General features: G+C 41.2%; 2 protein-coding genes across 2 annotated transcripts; both read left to right on the forward strand.

Annotated features, from left to right (window-relative positions):
- Positions 1–610: 610 nt before the first annotated feature.
- On the forward strand, positions 611–3,413 carry tmed7 (transmembrane p24 trafficking protein 7). The gene is made up of 4 exons (XM_084025445.1): positions 611–675; positions 970–1,173; positions 1,631–1,876; positions 2,545–3,413. Exons 2-4 carry the CDS (start codon positions 1,015–1,017, stop codon positions 2,779–2,781), a joined length of 642 nt encoding a protein of 213 aa, XP_083881571.1. The 5' UTR covers positions 611–675; positions 970–1,014; the 3' UTR covers positions 2,782–3,413.
- A 1,963-nt stretch (positions 3,414–5,376) lies between these two features.
- Positions 5,377–13,182, forward strand: fem1c (fem-1 homolog c). The gene is made up of 6 exons (XM_084025442.1): positions 5,377–6,794; positions 8,989–9,158; positions 9,272–9,460; positions 9,872–10,383; positions 10,731–10,907; positions 11,156–13,182. Exons 1-6 carry the CDS (start codon positions 6,251–6,253, stop codon positions 11,418–11,420), a joined length of 1,857 nt encoding a protein of 618 aa, XP_083881568.1. The 5' UTR covers positions 5,377–6,250; the 3' UTR covers positions 11,421–13,182.
- The last annotated feature ends 9,996 nt before the right edge of the window (positions 13,183–23,178 follow it).

Raw genomic sequence — 23,178 nt, forward strand, 5'->3', positions numbered from 1 at the left:
CCCCTAAAAGAAGGACGGGTCTAAATGTCTGCTTCTGGGAGGCACGGTTCTCAGTTGTCCCACAATAACCCCAGAGTGTACCGTACCTTACCATAATACCACCATTTTTCCCACTGTACCACGTGCTTCCTATGGCCATTAAGATTTCATTAGGATCTAGAAAGCAAGACACAGCCCTTTGTCTCGTAACCATCTCATAGATAGCATCTTTAAAAACAGCATACAATTGGATACCCCATATGTTCTTACAAGCACATGCCTTTAACAGTGGCCCCAACATAAGCTTGGTAGGGCACTGCCAATCAATTATTCCATAAATAAACTATATCAAATGATGATGATTATTATTCTGGATTTCTGCTACTCAGTCAGACTTTGCGTTTGTGGATTTTGTTGTATCGTGTAAACTGCCTAATAAAACACATTTTCCGGAAGTAGTAGTCTATTTTACCCTGTCTATTAAACAGCAGCCACGTTACTGTGTATTGAAAGGAGAATAATACGTTTCCCTACTTCGTGGACGTGGCCCACGTGATCTCAAAGTCGCTCCTCGTCTTCTTCCTCGACCAATGAAAGAGAGCGGAAGGCGGGTTTTTTTTCAGAGGACAACCAATACCGTGTTACGTTTTGTAATACGTGACTTAGCATTTGTCGCATCCGGCTGAGCACTTTTGGGTGAGTAGCTAATGCTGACTTAAAAATAATGAATTAAGAAATGTTAATAGTTTAATTAAATGTAACCTCAACGAACACAATACACAATTTCACTCGCCACAAGAAAATGTTACAAATTCCTAACGGCTCTCTGTCTCTCAAACATAAAGGCCAGCCAGTTAGCTAGTTAGCTAGTTAGCTTTATGCTAACAAGTTAACGATATCAACGTCCGGGTTTGCTTTTTCACATTTTTTTGTTTTTGCCTCCCTGGCTATTGCTTTTAGATTAATGTCTGCTAATGTTTACTTCGGCAGGTCCGCTCAGGGTTTTACTTAGAAGCTTGGCTGTCGGTCATCAGGATGTACGGATCCTTCCGGGTGCTGTTGCAGGTGCTGTCGGCCCAGCTGCTCTGTGTGTGGGTGCTGGGCTCCGAGCTAACTTTTGAGCTGCCAGACAACGCCAAGCAGTGTTTCTACGAAGACATCATCATCGGTACCAAGTGTACACTGGAGTTTCAGGTGCGTGGGTCTCTCTTCGTGCCAAATATCATCCTTCTAGCCTTTTATCAATCATCCTAATGTGAACCTCTGGTCAGAAATGTCTTGATCTCAGTCTAGACTATCTTCTGATAAACAATATAAGGCTTCATAAATTAACTGTTATATCAACAGTTATCCGTTTGGAAACTATATGGTAAACGTAATAAAATGTAGACAAACAAAACTTTGGTGCTGTTCTGTCAAACACAGCAGCGTTTGTCTGTTTTCCCATTGCATGTATTAATATAATAGCGATGCTCTATGCATAGTGTTGTTGTCTATGTGTAACGGCGTAAATAGGATTGTGTTCTCGTAAAAATATTACTAGAAATGATTTGTCTCCATCCTACTTGACACAATGCATGATGACTTGAAAATATATATATTTATATTGTGTTTCTGAATAGATGGACCTCCTGTCTTTATGCTTTTCCAGGTGGTGACTGGTGGACATTATGATGTGGACTGTCGTTTGGAGGACCCAGAAGCCACTACACTCTACAAGGAAATGAAGAAGCAATATGACAGCTTTACATTCACAGCAGCAAAGAATGGCACCTACAAGTTCTGCTTCAGTAATGAGTTCTCCACCTTCACACACAAGACGGTATACTTTGACTTCCAGGTTGGCGATGACCCTCCACTCTTCCCCAATGAGAACAGAGTCACTGCTCTCACTCAGGTAAACTATGATGCACACGCTTAATCATTTGCACGTGTGTGTGTGTGTTTTTCAGACAGCATGTGGTGCAATATGAGATGATGCACATTTCCACATCCCTCTCACTGCTGTTGGTTTCATTGCACCTAGGGTGATACAACCAACAACTGCCTGGTTCCCATTAGTAAATGTACTTAAGTGACCTCCTGAAATTCCAAGCCAAGCTCCACCCAATTTTAACCTGAAAAGAGGTTTAACCTGCTGTAATGACACCTGCTTGGGTGTGCTTCACACTAGTGAGTTAAAACTAGGATCGACATCATTGTTTTTATTCAGTACCCATAATCAGTTGAGTTTTATTATGCCCAATATGTTATCCCAAAGTTTGTTCTGGCAGAATAACAGGTGAAACGTTAAAAAGATTAATAGACAGACTTAACATATTTGTGCGAAATGCAGTGGACAATGAACTAGTTCTGCTCGTAAACACAATATTGTATAGCCTTAAACTAGTTTACTAGTCTGATCAACATACATTTATGCCTTGTCCTTTTACAAGTTGGAGGGTTTTTTGCTCCCAAGTTCTCTCTAGTTTGTGAATTAATGTTTAGATTTTCATCTTGGTAAATCATCAATATCTTACGTTGGTCTGTTCCTTTTTCTTTTCTTTTTTTAAATACAATATCCAGATGGAATCCGCTTGCGTGTCTATCCATGAGGCCCTGAAGTCAGTCATCGACTACCAGACTCACTTCCGCCTCCGTGAGGCCCAGGGACGCAGTCGGGCAGAGGACCTCAACACCCGTGTTGCATTCTGGTCCATTGGCGAGGCCATTATACTTCTGGTGGTCAGCATCAGTCAGGTGGTCCTGCTGAGAAGCTTCTTCTCTGATAAGAAGACCACTACGACACGCGTCGGATCGTAACAGTCTGTGAGCCCGGGGATCTGATTCACCACTTTCTTTATCCATACCTGGACTGTGCATAGATGGAGTTAGAATATCAGTGCTGACATTAGAAATTGGATCATATCAAACTGCCAGGTCATACAATCTGACATTTCATCCACATTCGGCACTGGTATTCTTACAGACTTTATGCAAATTAGTCTTGAGCTAAAAGGTTATGTGTGTTTAAAATGTATTTGAGAGGTAAAAAAGAGAGCCTAAATAGTAACTTGTGGTACTTGTAACTGTGTATTTGAGGCAGTTCAGGGTCATATAGTTAAAGCAAACCTTAAATATTTGAAATAATTTCTAAATGTGGTCTTATCTTATGTGTTCTTTTCTACCCCTGTTGTTTTAAATTCTCTCTCCATGATCTGTTCCATCTTTCAGCAAAAACTGTGCACTGAAATAACCTAGAGTGGAATTTGTGACCGAATGTACTCATAATGTAAGGTTTATGGTTTTGTTTTCCTTACCTGCAGAGCATTGGGTCTGCCACACCACACTGGCGAGGCAGAGAGTTTTTCCCAACAAAAGTTGTGTTTGGTTTTGAAAGATATGTTGCTTATTATCTTTATTAAACCTCACTGTATTAGGTGAGAAGGAGTAGATATTGTGTTGTGCTTTTATCAGCTTTGTCATTTCTGAGGAGTTACGCTGTATCGAGAGTCATCCTTCAATCTAACACTGGCTTGAAACAATTTGTATTCGGATTGAATTACGGATTCAGATGGCCTCCCCTTAGTTGCTGCAGACCGAATTCCTTGAATTTTTTTTATTCCATTTACTTGATTGGAACAGTTTGACGACACCTAGGTGAATTATCTCCTGAAAATGGTTAATTATTATGTATGTGACTCAATTTTGAAAGCAAAAAAGAAAATACTGATATTATTCTTTTGTTTAAAAAATTATACATTTTGTGTGTTTAGTGGCTATGCCAGTCATTTTAAGTATGCCATGTCTTTTACTGGTTCCCTTGTGAAAGCCTAGTTATACCATTGCTGTTTAAAGTGTAGCATCTTGTTTATTTTGTCAGCTGATATTGCTTTCTTGTTTTTATACAGCACTGTTGTGAAATGCATGTTGTTTTGCAAAATAATGCTTGAATATAAGTTTATTACAGTAACTTTGAGTTTTAGTTGTAGTTTGAAATTTTATTCCCTGACTGCGTAGTCAGTTCATTTTCGAAAAGAACAGGAAGGAAGATTCAGACAGCTTAAATCTATCGTGGCTCTATATAATATGACAAAGTTTGATCGTAGCACCGAGCAGCAGGAAGTCAGGGGGTCCGTGAAATAATTTGCTATAAATTACAAAATTTTGCTCTATCATTAAATAATGCTTATCTACAGATGGGGACCATTTGTGCCACTAAAACAAGCATATTGTGTATTGAAAACAGCGACGGGAGACCAAAATGCTAACCAACAAAGCAATGAAGCCAGCCAAGCTAAAGTGACATCTAATTATAAAGCACCCGGAATTTAAGGGCATAACAAAATAGTTTTTCATTTGAAATTGCGAGGAATACACCTGCCAGAAAACACGGATGGAGAACCTTGGCCACAACGTTAGAGAAAGCCCGGAAGATTTCCTGTTTGGTCGCTCAATGGATTGCTACACAATGGATTGCTACACTCCCCTCTTACACATGCACATGCATGCAAGAGTGAGAATGAGTTGCTATGGTTTCATGCACGCTTTATGTCTCTGTTCGCATACTTTGTGGAAGTTCACATACTTGGTGGAAGTATACCATTCTTGATGCATACTTGGTTTTCATAGCCGCCTCAGTCTAACTCATCAAGACAAGTGCAGGTGGCTGATTCTTGACTTCATCCAAAAGTTAAGGAAAACTTGTTTTAAGTTCCGATATTTTTTCAGTATTCTATTTGGTCCCCCATTTTAAAACATAACCAGGCACCCAGGTTAGAAGACAAATACCTGTAATATCAGGAGTTTATGTCAGAAATTATACCCATAAACAAGAATTGGCCAAAAAGACCAGAAATAGGTTGTTTCTTTCCCCCTCTCACGACACAATGCTCATTGTTACTTGGTAAGTGGTGCAGGGTCGGCATTTACACTTTAGGTTTATTTGCTGACAGGTCATTTTTGGACACAAATACAGCTCTGATGTTATCTGGGAACTTTTTTAATTGTTGAGATGGCTAAATAAACTTTCTGTTAAATTGTCGAGGTATTTTCATTTAATCATCATAGATAAACACTTGCTTTTCAGTGAGGGATGCCGTTTTTGGATGTATCCTCTGGTCATGCTTATTTGATCCTGTAGGGAGAGATATAATCAAGGCCATGACAGTCACCCATACAATATTGGGAAAAAAGATGTAGTTCTTAATGTGGAAGATACAGGGGAGGTATTTTGAGATGTCTTTTGAGGTTGAATGGTCTTTGCATGGTTACTTATTTATTTATAAAGTCACAGGCTCCCCAAGAGCAGCAATTTTTTACTATTATCGACTACGTCACAGTCTAGCAGCACGGTGATTGGCTGTTCACACGTCAATCACTTGCGCTAGTCGAGAAAAAAGACTGCGTTGGGTTTGCTGTTTGACAGAAAACGAGTCGTGATCATCCGGCCGAGCCGTGGGTGGATAGCCTTCCCTATTTACCTTCCCTTTCGCGGAGATTACTGGCGTGCCAGTTTGCTGAGTGGCTACACGGACGACTGTTATTTGCCGCTTTTGGGGGTAACGCTCGCTTGTTTCTCGACGTCCGTGTGTTTGCGTGTGAAAGAGAAAAACGGCTCGGACACTGGGGGATGTCTCCTGATTGTTTGGCGAACAAGAGACCGAACGTCGTTTTCCCATGCTAAGCTAACAGCGACACGGCGTGACGGGTGGGGGAGGATTTCTATTTTTCGGCCCTCGGAAATCGAATATACATAACGTCTCGGGAGTGTGTTGTGACCAAAATGACAAGTACGGGAAGCAGGTCTAATGGAGGCGAGCTTATCGGAGAGGGAGACGTGTCAATGGATGAGTATCGCTTGAAAGCTCAGTAAAGAGGTGTAACGTTAGCCTAAAGCAATGTTAGTTCAGCTAAGCGAAGCTAGTCGCTCTAGCTAAATTTGATCGAGGAAGTTGACTGGCCACCTTGGTAACTCTGATACAAATGTATTACTGGACCAAGGGTCGTCTCAAACAAGTTAATATATTTTAACACTTACACCGCAGACTGGTGATGCACATTTTTTATAGCTGAAGTTTATAGTCACAAATTGCCCTGGGCTTTTAACCAGAACGCTAGCGCAAGCTAACGTCAGTTGGTCTACAGAGCTAGCTAGAGAGTAGGAGATTGTTGTAAACAAAGGGTCCTGAGCTCCACCTGTCCGCGGCACCTTGCACCTTCTGTTATCGCTGACCGTTTGTCTCACGGACGAGGTTGCCTTTTTATTTAACATTGAAACTAACCCCCAGACATGGATTTAAAGACGGCAGTATTTAACGCGGCCAGGGACGGTAAGCTCCGGCTGCTTCAGAAACTGTTGGAGAACAAAGATGGACACGAGGTGACCAAGTTGATGGGCGAGAAGACAAATGGAGCCACTCCGCTCCTGATGGCCTCCAGGTATGGCCACCTGGACCTGGTAGAGTATCTGCTGGAGTGCTGCAGCGCTCCCGTTGAGGTCGGCGGGTCGGTGAACTTTGACGGGGAGACCATTGAGGGAGCGCCCCCTCTCTGGGCAGCCTCCGCGGCAGGTCACCTAAAGGTGGTCCAGTCCCTGCTTGGCCACGGAGCTTCCGTCAACAGCACGACCCTAACCAACTCCACACCCCTGAGGGCAGCCTGCTTTGACGGTCACCTGGACATTGTGAAATACCTGGTGGAGCACAAAGCTGACCTAGAGGTGGCCAACAGACACGGCCACACGTGTCTCATGATTTCCTGCTACAAAGGACACAAGGAGATCGCTCAGTACCTGCTGGAGAGAGGTGCAGACGTCAATAGGAAAAGTGTAAAAGGTATGTGGCTCTCTCAATTAACAAATTATATTATAGATGAAAGTGTCACAATCTCATAACGAGTAATTGAAAAAACAGGTGATTACACACACTAAATGTATACTAAGCTGTAGAGGTCAACAATGAGGTAATGGTTAAGGTTTCCATGTGAAATGACTAAACGGTGTAATAACGTCTGGTTTCACAATGGAAAGTTGTTGTGATGACTAGTAAGTCAGATGGACCGATAGTGTGGGTGTGTCATGAGTTTTCCTTGGATGGTATTCTGTGACGATGTGAAAACCTGCATACATTTATTTATTTTTTTAAGTTGTATTTTATGAGATGACAAATTACACAATTGTTTGCAGAGAGGCATTAAAGTGATATCCTACATTAAATACTTTTAGCGTATCAACCTCTTGACCACTGGAGATGTGTAAGTCCGCTTCTTCTCAAACCATCTCTGTGCTCCTAATGATCTCCTTAAACAATGTGATTTCTATGGTGTAAACGTTTGAGTGTCCACCTCCACTGGTCACAACCATGCTGTTATAGCTTGTTTGTGGTTTATACTAAATGCATTAATTTCAGCCAAAAAAAGGAACAGTTTGTTGTCCTGACCAATAGAAGAGCAGGAGGCAGGTGCTCTATTGTGCACAAACCGATGCATGTGCTTGCATACAAGCAACCTTGTCAATATCATGTGTGGTAAATGAGGTGGAAAGCACTCGTACTAGGCAGTTGTTGTTGCCTTTCCCATAACAGCTGGGACAGGAAGGAGTAGATGTGTAATATTAGATATGAAGTGGCAAATTTCCAAAAACAATGGACCAACAGTGGAGGAAGGCAAGCAAGTGAGGAAAATGGTCTGGGAACTAAAATCACAGCTGATTTGACCTGCTTTAAAAGCCTTGGTCAACGGTCTTTCTCCAGATAAAACAACACCCACTTTATTAGATTCCCTAAGTAGAACACGTATTGGTGAGGTGCCCTCCTCACTTTGGCTTAAGGTAGTCTAAATTCTGTTTAGAAGCACATAATGAGCATTCAGACTAATCCCTGGATTTGGAGGGAGGATTTCCTTAGCTTCGAGATTCATTTGTTTTGTTAGTGGAAGTCAATTTATCATCCAGGCGAGCAAAGCTCAACATATTTCCTTCACAATGTATTTTTGCCATCAATATTGACGTTGAACATATTCAAATACATAAAGGTGTCGGTATTGAGGAAGGTCCAAGAGTCATTGTAGCAAATTCATGGCAAAATGATGATGAAATAGTATGTTTATAGCAAACAAGATAACCATTTACCCATCCAAAACCATAATAGCAATATTAATGCAAAGTTATTAATCTAGCTAGTGTTTAATAAACTAGAGAAAGACCTGCTGACCCTAGTTGTCTATGTCAAGAGTATGATGGAAAAACAATCTGATCGCTGTAGTTTTGGCAGAAACTGTGGAGTATAAATAATGGTTAATCCTGACTAACCCTGTCTGGTCTGCTTGAATATGGATTAACCTTACTGTACCCTGGCGGATCACTAGAGTGAAAGCAAAGCTGCATTACACAAAAGTGTTACATTGAATTGATAGGTTGGTAAGGATGGGCATGAAGTTTTATTTATTAGGTATGTTGAATTGATTTACTTGAAGACATTTGCTTGTAAGTATGTTTGGGTTTTTTTCTTTTTTTAATTTGTCATTAAATAAACAATCCGAAGAACACTGACTACTCATATTTAACTCCAGGGGGGGAAACAGTTGTGGAAACAAAAAAAAAATGTAACGACAACTATGTTTTCGGTTGATTGACCCTGATTTCCATGGCTGAGTGACCTATTTGAAAGAGAAGTTTGCAGGACAAAGATAGGCAAGATGTGTCTAGGCATAGCAGTCCTCTAACTCCAGACTTTTGCATTTACATATAACCTACTTGTCATTAAACCATATGTTTAAGTGTTACCCAAAAGGCTTTGACTGGTTGCATAAGGTCTCCTTGCTCTACACATGAAACACTGAGAATGTGTCAGTGCGCAGGCAGCACATGTATATTATAATATAATATTTCTTCCGGCCATTTCCTCTTCATCTAGCAGCATGGATATACAATCTTCAATTAAACGTATCGGCAGATCATCTTGCATTATTTGTTTGTTAACAAGATCACTTCTATAGCGGAAAATTTACCCATAAATGGTCAATTGTTCACAGGAAATACAGCGCTTCATGACTGTGCAGAGTCGGGCAGTCTGGAGATCATGCGGATGTTGCTACAGTTTGGAGCATCCATGGAGCAGGACGGCTACGGCATGACGCCCCTGCTCTCAGCCAGTGTCACAGGCCACACTAACATCGTAGACGACCTAACGACGCACCAGCAGGTCAGTGTTTCTCTCACTTACAATGGAACGTTATGCTATGCCTATGATTTTTGGGATTTATTGAATATTTATCTTGCAGAAATATATGAAAAATGATGTTTATTTCAATGCAGACAAGCCACTCGGAGCGCGTCGACGCCCTGGAGCTCTTGGGAGCCACGTTTGTTGACAAGAAAAGAGACCTGCTTGGAGCATTAAAATACTGGAAGAGAGCCATGGACCTCAGGTACATGGACAGTAACAACATTGTCCATAAACCAGAACCCAAGCAGCTGATTATGGCATACGACTACGCCAGGGAGGTGAGTATTTCATTTGAACCGGTCTCTTCACCTTAGCCACCCCAGAGTGATTCCACATTGTGGTTAATGCTCCTTGTAATACTTTTTATTATTGCGGCCATGGTCATAAAGACGGCAGCAGGGTGCAGGAGGGTGACTGCTTTTAAATTCACAGTGCACAAAAAGCCTTGAAAGTGGCACTCCAGTCTTTTGTATTGGAGACACAGACAGAACCAGAAATTAAGGACCATCCTTGTTTTCTGGTATAAAGGAAACGGATAAATATAAACTCGGCACAATTCACAGAACTTGTTGTAGTAATCTGCTGTCTGGTCTTAAAGCAGTTTGCTTCTCAAAACATGTACATAGAAACCCAATGAATGCCTAAATCTGTTGCACTCTGCCTCTTTACATTGTAATGCTCCTTTCTAGGTAACAAACGGAGAAGAGCTGGACGGGCTGATATCTGACCCGGATGAGATGCGCATGCAGGCACTGCTCATCCGCGAAAGAATCCTCGGCCCCCAACATCCAGACACGTCTTATTACATCCGTTACCGAGGTGCTGTCTACGCTGACTCTGGGAACTTTGAGCGCTGTATCAATCTATGGAAGTATGCATTGGACATGCAGCAGAGCAACCTGGACCCTCTCAGCCCAATGACGGCCTCCAGCCTGCTGTCGTTCGCTGAGCTCTTCTCCTTCATGCTTCAGGACCGAGCCAAAGGGCTCCTGGGGACATCGGTGTCATTTGAGGACTTGATGGGGATCCTTTCCAAGAGTGTGTTAGAGATCGAGCGGGCAGTTAAACAGAATGGACAGATGCCTCCTGACCCTGCACAGCTCAGCAAGGCCCTGTCAATCATCCTGCACCTCATTTGTCTTTTAGAGAAGGTGCCTTGTACTGCAGAGCAGGACCACTTCAAGAAGGAAACTATCTATAAGTGAGTTTCTGTGTGAATTCCTTGTATTGGCTTTGACTTTGACTTTTTCTGGCAGTGATTTTCTTTGACCTCCTTTTCTAAAAATACATCCTCATGCCCTGTCTTGTATTTGCAATGGTAGTGGGGACTTTTATATCCCGGTATTTCAGCAAAGTCAAAGTCAATGTGTTAAAAAAATGTTTACAATGTACATGAAAATGAAAGACTAATCTGTTCCAATAGTTCAAAGTCCTCATTTTCATTTGGTACACTGTCCTGTACTTTCTTTGTACAGGATGGTTGTTATTTATTGTCACCTTGTTGCTATTCCTTTCCTGAAAAGTTGACAGCTTTCTGCATCTTCCCAGATTCCTGAAGCTCCAGCCTTGTGGTAAGAACGGCTACAGTCCACTACACCTGGCAGTCGACCGCAACACCACCTGTGTGGGCCGCTATCCCGTCTGCAAGTTCCCCTCCCTCACAGTCGCTTCCATCCTTCTTGAGTGCGGGGCAGACGTGAACAGCCGCGATGAAGATGACAACAGGTCTGTTTGTTCTCTCACTATCCTGGTTTTATTAGGGGTTTTTTTACCAATGTGGATAAACGGTCGACCATTTTATTTCTTTGGTTTGTACATTGAGAAGGTAAATGGCAATACCTTTAAGTTCCTCAACTGTGCCCTTATGACAGCCAGCAGTTGAACAAAAAGCATGAACATGTTGGACCAGACCAATGATGCCATGTTTCTGTAGTATAATCATAGCGGATCTGTTATCTCTTCCAACCTACCAGCCCCCTTCACGTCGCTGCATCCAATGGCCACCCTGACATCATGAACCTGCTGATATCATGTGGGACTCACTTCGACAGCACTAATGCCTTCCAACAAACGGCCTGCGACCTCCTGGACGAGAAGGAGCTGTCGAGGAATATTATCCAGCCCATAAACCACACCACGCTGCAGTGCCTTGCCGCCAGGGCCATCGTCAAGCACAGCCTCGATTACCGGGGAAACATCCCCGAAAAACTGGAGGCCTTTGTCTTGCTCCACAGATAATGATTGTGAAGGAGTAGAGGGGAATGGATGGATCAGAAGAGGAGGAGGTATGATCACATCGAGTGGACTGGACAGACCGAGGACCTTTTTTGTGTTCAAAGTCTGACCCACAAATTGTGTTGAGAAGCTGAAAGATGCACATTTGTGGGCTAGTTTTGCAAATTCAAACTATTGGGAGAGTATGAACGATTTGTGTGAACAAAAATGTCCTCATTGGACCAGGAGAAACTGCAACATGATCGTAGTGTTATGAGGAATGAGTTATCTTCCTCTGTTTGCTCCATCATGGACCCAGAGCTCTGACCTGTCACAGCCTAATCTTGGGATAAATTACGATTGCAACATGGACGAACACAGTTGTATCTGGATGAACTGAGCAAAGGGTTTACATATTTTTGCTTTGAAAAATTAGAACTTTTTTTTGGTTGCATATTCCACTATGCTATTTATTGAATGAAACTTGAGAGATTTTTCTCCATGCTGGCTCCAACCCAGCCTCAACTTTGCCTGCTTCTCTCTTCTCAAAGCAAGGATTGAGGCATTTCTACATATGCTGGGACTTCAGGTTATTTTTTTTTTTTTTTGTTCGTCCCATCACTGTTGCCAACAGTCATGGACCCTTCCTCAGTCATCATTAGCTCTTTTTTAAAAATTTTATTTTTATTTGTACTTTTAAAGAACGTTCAGTCATCGTCATGCAACTCTGGATATCTGCCAAAAGGTGTGGATTCTAGACTCCTTTGTCGTTCCCACTTCAGTGTATAACAAAGCTTTACGAGAGGGGTTTAACGTCTGCGAACACCATAAGTGCTTTATTCTTCCTATGCACAGGCTAGGCTGTTGGAAAGAGAGACTGTTGTATTCTGTGCCGGCACTTGTCTGTGCAATATCTCATGAGTTTTTGTGTTTACCTCATTGCTGCCGTTTCCTTCAGTGTCCCCGTAACTTCACCCAGACAGGGGGGGGGTACAAAACCATTTTACTGATTGTTGTAGGAAGAGTGAATGAATTTGAGAAATGGTGTACGTGTGTGTGTGTGTGAGTGCCACGCAGTGTGTTTCTTGTATACAGAGTGTTTTTGAGCTTACACAAATGATTGAAGACGAGAGTTTGGTGAGTGGCACTCGTGGAGATTCCATAATGCACATGACTGCCACTCAAAAACCACAGCGGCCATACTCTGTGTCTACAACTGCTGGAGTGTGCAGGCTTGTACACAGAAGTGACCTCTTAACGTTCATACATGGCCGACCTTTAAATGCCATCCTTCTTTTAATAATCGTGATCAAAAAGGAAAAGAATCTAGGTAGGTTTCCAACATTGGCCCACTGTGCATGTGCAGCAGCAGCATATCAACCAACCAATCACTGCAAGAAAACCTTTCATGAGAACTCCTAGACTACAGCTGGGATAGTTCTGTTCATTTTGTACAACTGTCGTCCAATTGTATGAGAACTGAAGACGCAAACGTGTGGGAGGAAGCCTTGATGTACAGAATAGTAAAGCTTTGTGAATTATCTTGTTTGCACATTAGCTTTAGATGTGTGGGTTGAAAAAAGGGCTTTTCATAATTCATAAGATTTTCATATTGCAGTCTATTTAACCTGACAGTTCGAAAACCAGACATAGAAAATGTATGAGGACTCCCAGGGCAACTTGATTTGAATCTGCACTTTACTACAGCGGAGTTTAAGATTTGATATGGCATTAATCAATTCATGTCTTAATAACCAGTTTGACAATAAACCCATGTTGCACTTGTCTCCGTGAACACGTCTTTATTTCCGTATGTCTGTATTCATGGGGCTTTCGCTGACTGGAATTTCAGCAAATGTTAATGTTTCTAAGGGATGATGGGATGGTCAGTCATTATCCTTTTGTGCCAATTTTCCATGTCCTATTTAGGATGAAGGGCAGCCAAACTACATCCTTCTAATCAGGAACATGAAGAAAACTGCTGCTTTCAATCCCGACTTGGGCACAAAAAACATTATTTTTAATTCAATTTTCCCAAATATCTTGTTTTGAGTTACAACTTAATGTCTCAGCTTCAGGCAAACAATTATTACCACACATTACTGTTCAACCAGTTGGTTTTCCTGCTTTTGTGTCTATTTTAAATTCTCTACAGACTAAGTCTGTGATCGTGTTGCTTTTACTGCAAGTCCCTGACTCATTTCATATACTTGAGCCGGGAGTGGGGAGTATACGGAGGACCCCGCTGGGCTGGAATGCGTCCAGAGAAACGTTTGACATGGCTGGAGGTTGCTCATGTTGTGCGTTCAGTTGCTTCCAAGAACTGTCCCAGATCAAAAAACATGCTGATTTATGGCTTGTTTATTCAGTACTCATTGCTTGAAGCAATAAAAGAACAACGGTGGCTGACTGGGTCATCTGCGTAGAACTTGGACTAAGCAAGTCTGTACGCCACATTAAAGGAACAGTTCCCAGTTTTAGTTGAGAACAGACATCACGGTAACTGTCTGGTAATGTTATTCCCATGATTTTTTTTATATGGTTTATGACCAAACATGGGTGCTGCTTAGACACAGCCACCTTAAGTCTTGTATGTATTTATTTATTTATTTATATTTCCTTGCCTCCTTCCTCCAGTGAGGAACACACCACCTGTTTCCTCCACATGCAAAGCAGCGGTAGTCGGTCCCCTGAATGTCACACCTATCCTCTGATGACTCACTGCCAAAAATCTAGCAAACTGGAGAGTGGGAATTTCTTGATGAGTCACGATTACTGTAGAACAGAGCAGGTTTGGGTAGGACGTGGGTCACAACGGACAACGGAACAAGAGTACGTTTTTTGAGCTTTAAACAAGGATGTTGCAAACTTCTTTCTAAACCATCACATGTCTACACCTCACAGCTGACTGAATCCATTCTTTTGGTAACGTGGTATAAACAGGACTGTAACTACAGAGAGCCAAACTAACCTAGACGACCAGGTGGAAAGAGAGCGATTGATGTGGTAAGGGATGTGTTTTTGTGTTTTTGAGGTTATGTGGTTTACTGGCAGGGCCACTCTGAGGAGTGTCCTTGAACTGTGCTGTTTTGAATTATAACCACACCCAGAATTACCTGCTAAAAATAGCACGCTACTACTATGATGTGAAAGAGGGCACATGGTTATTTGTTTTCACTTAGTGTGAGGAGTAACATATTACTGGGAACTACATCGGTTGGATAATTACTTCACCAACATCTCCATAACTACTCTTTTTGTTTTTTTACTCAAACATCAGTCATCTCCGTTCAGATTTCCACCAGCAGGAATGTAGCTCTCATTGACGGTAATTGTGAAGTGGATGTGTTTCTGTGTCTGGAACAAGTCCAGGCTTGTCACAGCACAGTGTAAAAACATGTGAGTGTTCATGTGACGCAGCCCCAGTTCTACTGACTCTGGGGGTTACCTGGAAAGAGAGAGGAGTAAGAATATCTCAAATGAGGAAGGAGTCTTTGTGGGTTTTAAAAGACATATTGTGGAAAAATCCCTCATACACTCATCACAAGTGGGTGTAGTGAGTCAGAGGGTTGCCCTTGAAGTTGGCGAGAATCTACCTTGCCACACTGACTTTGAGGGAGAAGCAAACCCAAAAGAGTTATTTGTTGCGGTGAGGTAGAATGGACATGATACAGTGGATATCATAAAGAGGCAGGAAGAATGTAAAACACACAGATAATGCGTTAATTTGGCAGATACCCACCTGATTTGTCGGTGAAGATTCACATTTTTTTTTACATAAAACGTTGTTTTACGAGAAGATCTATTTGCAGCTGGAGAAAAAAAAGTGAACCCTTTAAGATGTTTTTGGAGTTATAACCTTAATACATTCAACTTTCTTATTTATTGGAATTCCAAACAGGATTTTGACCTCACAAAAGCAGAACATATAATACTGCAGTATTTCGGGTCCTAAACAATAAGCAGATTCAAGTTAACCAAACACTGGGGTTTGATGTCTGAGTGCACACCACACAGCCCTCGCTCACTGTACGCAAGGTTTCATATTGTGACTTATTTTTCGTGGCCTTCTGGCAGTGCTCTCAGCTCAGCCTACTTCTCTCCTGTCTATATTTAGGGCTGAAGAATGCCCTGTTGGAAAGCTGTCCTACATTAAGCGTGCTCCTCTGTCTCTGAATACCTGCAGGTGAACTCGCCTCAGTCACCAGACATCTTTCCTCTCCCCGTGCCTCCGTCTGTCTCCACGTGCCTCTCCACACTGGAAAAGAAAAAAAACTGAGAAAAGTCCATTCTAAGGCGACAAACTTTGTTTGTAGGATGTACTTTCTTAATGTTTGGCCATCCAACTACTAAACTAAAGGATTTTACTTGCGTTGAAGTTTTTATGTTGTATCCACTTAGTGTTTTCAGATTGTAACTGTACTCGCATTACATTAGATCACACAAAGTTTAATGTTTCATAAGTCATTTGTAACCATTGCATGACCCACAGCACGGAATAGTTAAAGTGCACGCCAATCTGCATCATGGTTTGCACTGTTTTCATTTTGATCAGCGAGGCCGTGCAACTCATCTAGAAGACGTAGCATCTTGTATCTTTTCTTCAGATAATCAACTGTTCAGTAACAAGACTGAACTCATTATTATATGTTCTGAAAGTGAAAACTACAAAATACAATTTTAAACTAACAAACTGATCTAATGACACTGAGTTAATAATAAGAGAAGGATTTATTTGATATTTATGTTGAATCCATTTCAGATCAATTCAGGTTTTACTAACATGACAAGTAGATTGATGCTGATCTTTTACAGAGCAGAAACTAAGAATACAAATTTGAGACTATTGTCTCATTAAATGTTTTATTACTCTAATTCCCACCTTTTCATATTTGTGTCTAATTGACTGTCTCTCTCTGTCTTCCACCTCCTCACTTTCTATCCTTTCTCCTTTTCTCTATCTCTCTGCCTTTGGTCGCCACAGCAGCTGGAGAGATTGTCTGCTCTCAATCTCAATTTATTGAATCACGACAAAAAGGTGACCTTTTTCACAAGGACAGGATAAAGACGAGAGCTACTTTGGATTACCGTATGGATTTACAAGGATTCACAATCAATCAATTAATTAATTTGTTTCCTGCCCGCTTTATCTCAATTTAGTTTCTAAATATACAAGTATATACAGTCAATAATCAATCATAATATAATAACCATTTCAGTTTTTTAATCAGTGGAATGGAATAGAAGAGAACAGAATAGCCACTTCATCTTTACTCAACTTTTAAGTGCTGAACCAATTTGATGACGTTCACCTGCCCATATGAATTCAACACTCCAGAGATCAAGTACTTTTCCACAGCTTCCTTGAGCACATGCTGCACTACATAGCCTGTGATTTGTGTTGGACACTGCTGAATCTTAATTCCCTTGCAGCCCTCCAGTCCAGTGACAGTTGCAGTCCATCAACGCTGTCACTCTTAAACGGAGTTGAAATGGAGACGGACCTGCACCGATTCACCAGATCGCCACTTTGTTTTCTTGTTTACTTTGATGCTCTGGCGGAGCGTCACTGCGGATGAGAAGAGCACCTGCTGAAAGTAAAATAAGAAGGCGATGACTGAGAAAGTGGCGCTGGGAAAACGTGACCCATTACATAAGAAGCCCCTGCAGCTAAAATAGATAGGCAGGGTATTAGCATGGGGATCACTGTGGTCTGAATCTGATACTGGTCTGGACTGGACGCCACAGTCTCTGCCTCGCTCTTTTACCTTTCTGTCTCACTCACACAGAGAGAGAGAGAGAGAGAGAGACAGCAAGATTGCTCCAAGTACTCTGGCATCAAGACTTTCCACTTTGAGTCAGCTGTCATAACAGCACTCATATAAATAGAGGGAGAATTAGCTGGCATGGTAATGATTATGACAACAAATATACAAATTCAATACACACACGCAGATCCTCTCTTGATTGCGGGTCGTTGTGGTCCTTCAAGCTTATTAATGTACAGTGTTGAAAAGACAGCTGGGGCAGAAAGTATGCACATGCACATGGAAGCGCACACACACACACACACACCTGCACCATGCACACTCACTCCTTGTCACTTTTTTAGATTTGTATTTATTTATCGGCATTGTATTTTGCAGTAAAGTAAAGTAAAGTTGCAGGCAGAAAAGTGAAGGCAACATCTGACGTCCCTGTCACATGGTTCTCCACCAGCAGCAGGACTCCCTCTCTTCGGTCTATTTTAAACTGTCCTTCCAGTAACAGTACCACGTTATTCCTGTAGCCTTGAGTTTGCCCAAAGGATTTAACTCTTACATTAGCCTGCACTCATTTTTAATACAATATTCCACTTTGGCCATTTTTACTTATCCAGTGACCTTTCTGTCAAACTTTATGGAGTCTAATCATTGTGATTGTGCTTTTGATATAGGGCTACAAATTTATTTGCTGTTGCATATCAAAGCCCCTGGAAACTTCACAGCCAATTAAAATGACATTGTTTTTTGTTTTTCTCATCTTCTTTAACCACAATTTGATACCGAAATGGAGAAATATATATTTATTACAAACACTCCAGCCTGCCGCAACGAAAAAAATATTTTTAGTAACAACAGACTGTTAACAATACATTTGAATCACATTGGCATTATTTTTCACTGCAAAAAGGAATTAGTAAATGTAAGTTCATCCCTCATATACAAGCTGTTTGAGAAAATGTGTTTTCAGACAGTCTCCTGCCTCATTTGGCCTTCTGTCTGTCACCACTTCTCTACCAAAGATACTCCAGTCGGCTCAGGGGATAATAAATATGGATATGGATCTCATTCTCTTGCTCTGTACTGACCAGACACAAAGTTGGCATCCTGAAACTCAAGGCAGGGACAGTTGGCAGCAGCATCACTGAAAAACACAGTCAACGTTTCACTCACAGAATAACCAGGGATTTTGTTAATTCACAGTCCAGAAACAAGGAGGCCTTCATTCACAGCGTGTGAAGCTCTTTTTATTTTGATATTGCGAACCAAAGTTCATGGTGCCACAAATGTACTTTATCACCCATATCAACGGTGTCTCCGGGTTTATAGCATGCGTTTCCCATTCACACATAAATTATGCCAATATAAATTAGGCTGTTAAAGATCTTAAAAGATTGGGATTGAAATATTGTAATCAACCATCTGTAATGCCCCATTAAGTCCAGCAAAAATGCAAGACTGCATTTTCTTTAATTACAGGTGATTCAAGAGAGGAGAAAATGTGTATAAAGTAAACCATTATCTTTATACCTTTATTTTAACTTGAGGTAGGTCGTGGGGACATGGAAATAATGGTTAAACCATCAAGACAATATTGTTTTGTTTTGAATATTGTGGTCAAATTGCAGTCCAGCTTTTGTCGGATTGTTGTTTTATCACAATAATTTGAAAGTGAGTTTTTTATGTTACACATAGTGATTTCTATGTTACCAATGCATGTTGTTTTACACAGATATGTATCATCTTAGTACCTTTAGATGCATTTAGAGCTGCAGACATGCAGTAAGTAAAGTACTTAATATGAGGTTGCTATATTTAGCACACAGGAAGCATGTTTTATTTTCATTTACTGTAAGGTCAGAGGCAGGTAACATGACTCAGCAAACAGGGAGACATATATATCAAGGTCTGGGCTCATTGCCTTATCATGATAACTTATCAAAAAAAGGGCCGGTCACATTCTGTAACAACAGAAGCACATGCGTAGGTATTTATCTCCAATCAATTGAAAAGATAAATTCCATCATTTGTTCGTCCTTGTTAATTCCTTCATTTCTTACAGGACCAGGATAGAAATGCTCTCATTTCCCCCATTTAGCATTCACCCAGTACAACAATTCCTCTGATCACTCTAAATGCTTGGCTGTGCCCACATTTGTTGCCAGTGCCAAACCATCTGCCGCACTGACTCATCAGGCCTGCCCACGCTCTTTTGAGAATCCACCATTTCCACAAGGTACCTCCTTTTCTGTTGAATCGCCGTGCACTATACCTTCGCCAGTATTTCACTGTGGCTCTGCAATCAAATACAGACTCGGAGTATGTGGGCGCTACTTGTGTTGCAGATAAAAGAGCAGTCATGGCCACAACTGCTGCCTTGCAATAAATGATTGAATAACACATAATGCAGATTTTTGTCAAAGCTCATTCAAATGTCTTTATTTATAGAACAAGGTGAGGACTTATTTTATATTCTATTCTATTCCCTGTTCCTGTTCTGTGTCTGCTATTGTCTAGTTTGCCTGTTTTACAATCATGACATGCTTCCAGTGCCCAGGCCCGTAATGACCTGCATGTGTGACAATACACACACACACACACACACACACACACACACACACAAACACACCTCTCTCTCTCTCTCTCTCTCCCGCTCTAGTTTGTCTTGGAACCTATCAGCGGTTGATAATTTACACAAACAGTGTTTGCTCCGGTCCTGAGCTGCCAGGGACAGAAAGGAACCGATCCAGTGTTCAGAGGATAAACTAGATGCTCCACCATGCTGGTGTCCATTACTCATGATCACAGCTGATACCTGCCTTTACATCTCTCTCTCTCTCTCTCTCTCTCTCTCTCTCTCTCTCTCTCTCTCTCTCTCTCTTTCTCTCTCTCTCTCTCTCTCTCTCGCTCTCTCTCTGTTCTCTCTCGTCTCTAAATTTGGCTCTCTCATGCAAACACGTGAGGAGAAGAATTTTAATACATAAAAAAGACTGTTTTTAGGTATTAGGACATATATTAAGAAAAGCCTTTGTGGGGGTGTGGAGCTAGAAAGAAGTGAGCGTTCCAGACCTCTGTATGTAGTTCACTCCTTATCTCAGCTTGAGGCGAGCAAGGTTTTGGCAAGGACGAAGAATGTATGGGATAAAAAGGATCATAACTTTGGTTTTGCTGCATTGTATCACGCTGTCACATATAATGCTTTATCACAGAAAGTCATGGGTGTGCCAGAATTAAACCCCAGTATCCCCATCACAGCATCTGTCAGTCAGAGCACTTCACAATGCACCTCTGAAGTCCTCAAGACATGGAAATATTTTAGGCATGAAAAGGCATAAACAAGCCCAACAGTACAAAAAGGTGGGGATGATTTAATTTTCAAAATAAATAACAAAACCTTCAGTAGCGTCCTTCTTTGCTGTGTGGAATCATCTTGGAGACGTGAACTTTCTCTCTCTCTTTAAGAGGAACTTGCTATGACTGGAGCGCTATCGCTCCAATTGAAACACGGATTGGGTGACACCAGTAGCCATGGACTTTAGAGTGGCCCGCATGCTCATTAAACACACACACACACACACACACACACACACACACACACACACACACACACACACACTTGCATTACACCCTGTGAACCCCTAGCGGCATGTCTGCAATCAACTCCTCTCTTAGCCACCGCAGGTCATCTCTGTAACTTTAGTGCCTCTCTCTCTCTCTCTCTCTCTCTCTCTCTCTCTCTCTCTCAGAAGAAGAAGAACTGCATGGTAACCCCCCCCCCCCCTCAACTCCAGACTCCACGTGAGCTTTCATTCACTTATTCTAGTTCATGCTTAATCAACTTGGACTTACAGAGAGGGGCCATGCCACAGCTGCCTCTCACTATTTAACAGATGCCGTGACATTTTACTGTTATTTGATTTACCAGCTACAGGTCAATGAAGTTTCACTGAGCTTGCAGCAGATATCTTTTTTCCCTTCGGTTAGGTTAGGTGTTCAGATGTGATTACATTATATGAGCTTGAAACAAATGCATTTGCATAAGCCTGTACAGACAAAAATAAGTCATCTTGTTTTTTGGAAATGGAAATGTTAAAGTATTTCAAAGACATTTTGCAATTTGCTTGTACACGGTAATCAGTTGAGGCCTTTCCGCATTAAACAACAAAATGAGTTTGAGGACAAAATGTTTTGTTTGGGAAAATACACGTGTTTGTTTTCTTACACACAGTTAGATAAGCCAACAAATTGTCGACGACATAAGCCCCATTTAAACAACAACTGGCAGAACTTGCACTTCAGTTGTCGTAGAGATTAAACAAACAAGATGTGTTAACTTAATTAATGAGCTTTAGAGTCGCTGATTGGCAGACAGACATGTTTCCATTCTTTATGCTAAGCTAATCATCTCCTGGCTACAGCTTCATATCTCCATTACTGACACTCACTGAGAAAGTCAACACAGGCACATTTTCAAAAATGTTAAACTATTCCTTTACAGGAGGAACGCATTTAAACGTTACCGCACTTATTCTGTAGAAGAATTGGCAGTGAGTCGCAGCAAAGATAAAAGTCTGATCTTAAATCTTAAATGTTAAATATATATTATATATATATATTTGTAAATCTAAACTCTGGCTCTGTGTATCCCATGACAGTAATAATAATAATAATCTCTGACAGTAGTGGTGACCCATTTGCAGTGTCTTCTTGTCTTTGTCAAATTCACTTAAAGATGTAGACAAGTAACGTCAAACGATTACCAAATTATAACCAACGTAACGCATAGAATTAACATGGATTTAAAGTTAAGTTGTCTTTGACAAATGGACTCATTGTTCATGTCGTTTTTTTTTTTCATGAATACGGTGAATCACATGTCATGAAGCAAAATATAGACATTTTATTATAAAGGGAAAAGCCTTTTATATGAAAAACAAAAATTCTGGAACTAAATGTACATTTTGGTGCATCTGACATATTGTTATCGAGGTAACTTTGACCCTCAAGATGTTCCAGGTTTATATATATTTATATTATGTGAGACAGACATCCCACCTTGCCACGTTTAACGCAGTGGAGTAAGAACATCCAGTATAACTCTCTCAGCAGGTCACATGAGGACAGCGGTGAAATGCCTCCACTGCACATCACCATATGGAGTGTGTGGGTAAGAGAAGGACTTATGTTACAGTGAATGTGTGAGTGGCACTCTGGACAAGAGCATTGCTTCACTGGCTGATGATAAAAGTAAAAACGACAGCCAGAAGAGAGCGGAGAGCTGAGCTACCAGGTGGTGGCAGATTCATAAGGCCTTCTAACATAAACAGAATCTATTTTTGTGGACCTCCTGATGAAATCGAACAAATCTGGTTCATTTTGGTGTCATACTGGTTGGAGGTTTGACAGGCTGTTGTTGTGAAGCTTCATTTTCTATAATGATGCTTACACCAACAATTATTCATATTTTAAATGGGTTTCTACAGTCTCCAACATATTCAACATACAAATGCCACATAATCATAATTTTAAGAAGAAGTCATGGGAAGAAGTACATACAAATGCACAAACAGTTGCAATATAAATGTGCATTAACTCATTTTCAAGCTATGCAACAAATGGAAACGTTGACCTGCTGGTGGTGTGCGATGAAAGGTCACCGAAGCAATCAGGATTCTAACTCTGGGGACCATCAGGGTGGCTTTGCCAAAGGTTCATGGCAATCCGTCTCAACTTTGTCGTCACCAACCTTTTTTGCCCTACAACAACTTAAAGTGACACTTGAATGTGTATATTTGTTTTCTCCTTTAATGTCATGGTAATGCAGCTTTCTCTTCACCTGTGCTCCAGTCCAAACTTTCATCCTTGCCCCGGACTCAAAGATTAATGTCAGATATAGAATTGCAGTGAAAAGGAAACTAACTGCCAGACATACAGGACATTCATAAGTTGGCATGTAAGTCATCATGTAAACTAGCTGAAAGTACAGGTGGGACGCTCAATCGGGGCCAAAATTCTCGGGA

Source organism: Eutrigla gurnardus (assembly GCF_963514095.1).
Source record: "Eutrigla gurnardus genome assembly, chromosome: 13".
Classification (NCBI taxonomy): Eukaryota; Metazoa; Chordata; class Actinopteri; order Perciformes; family Triglidae; genus Eutrigla; species Eutrigla gurnardus.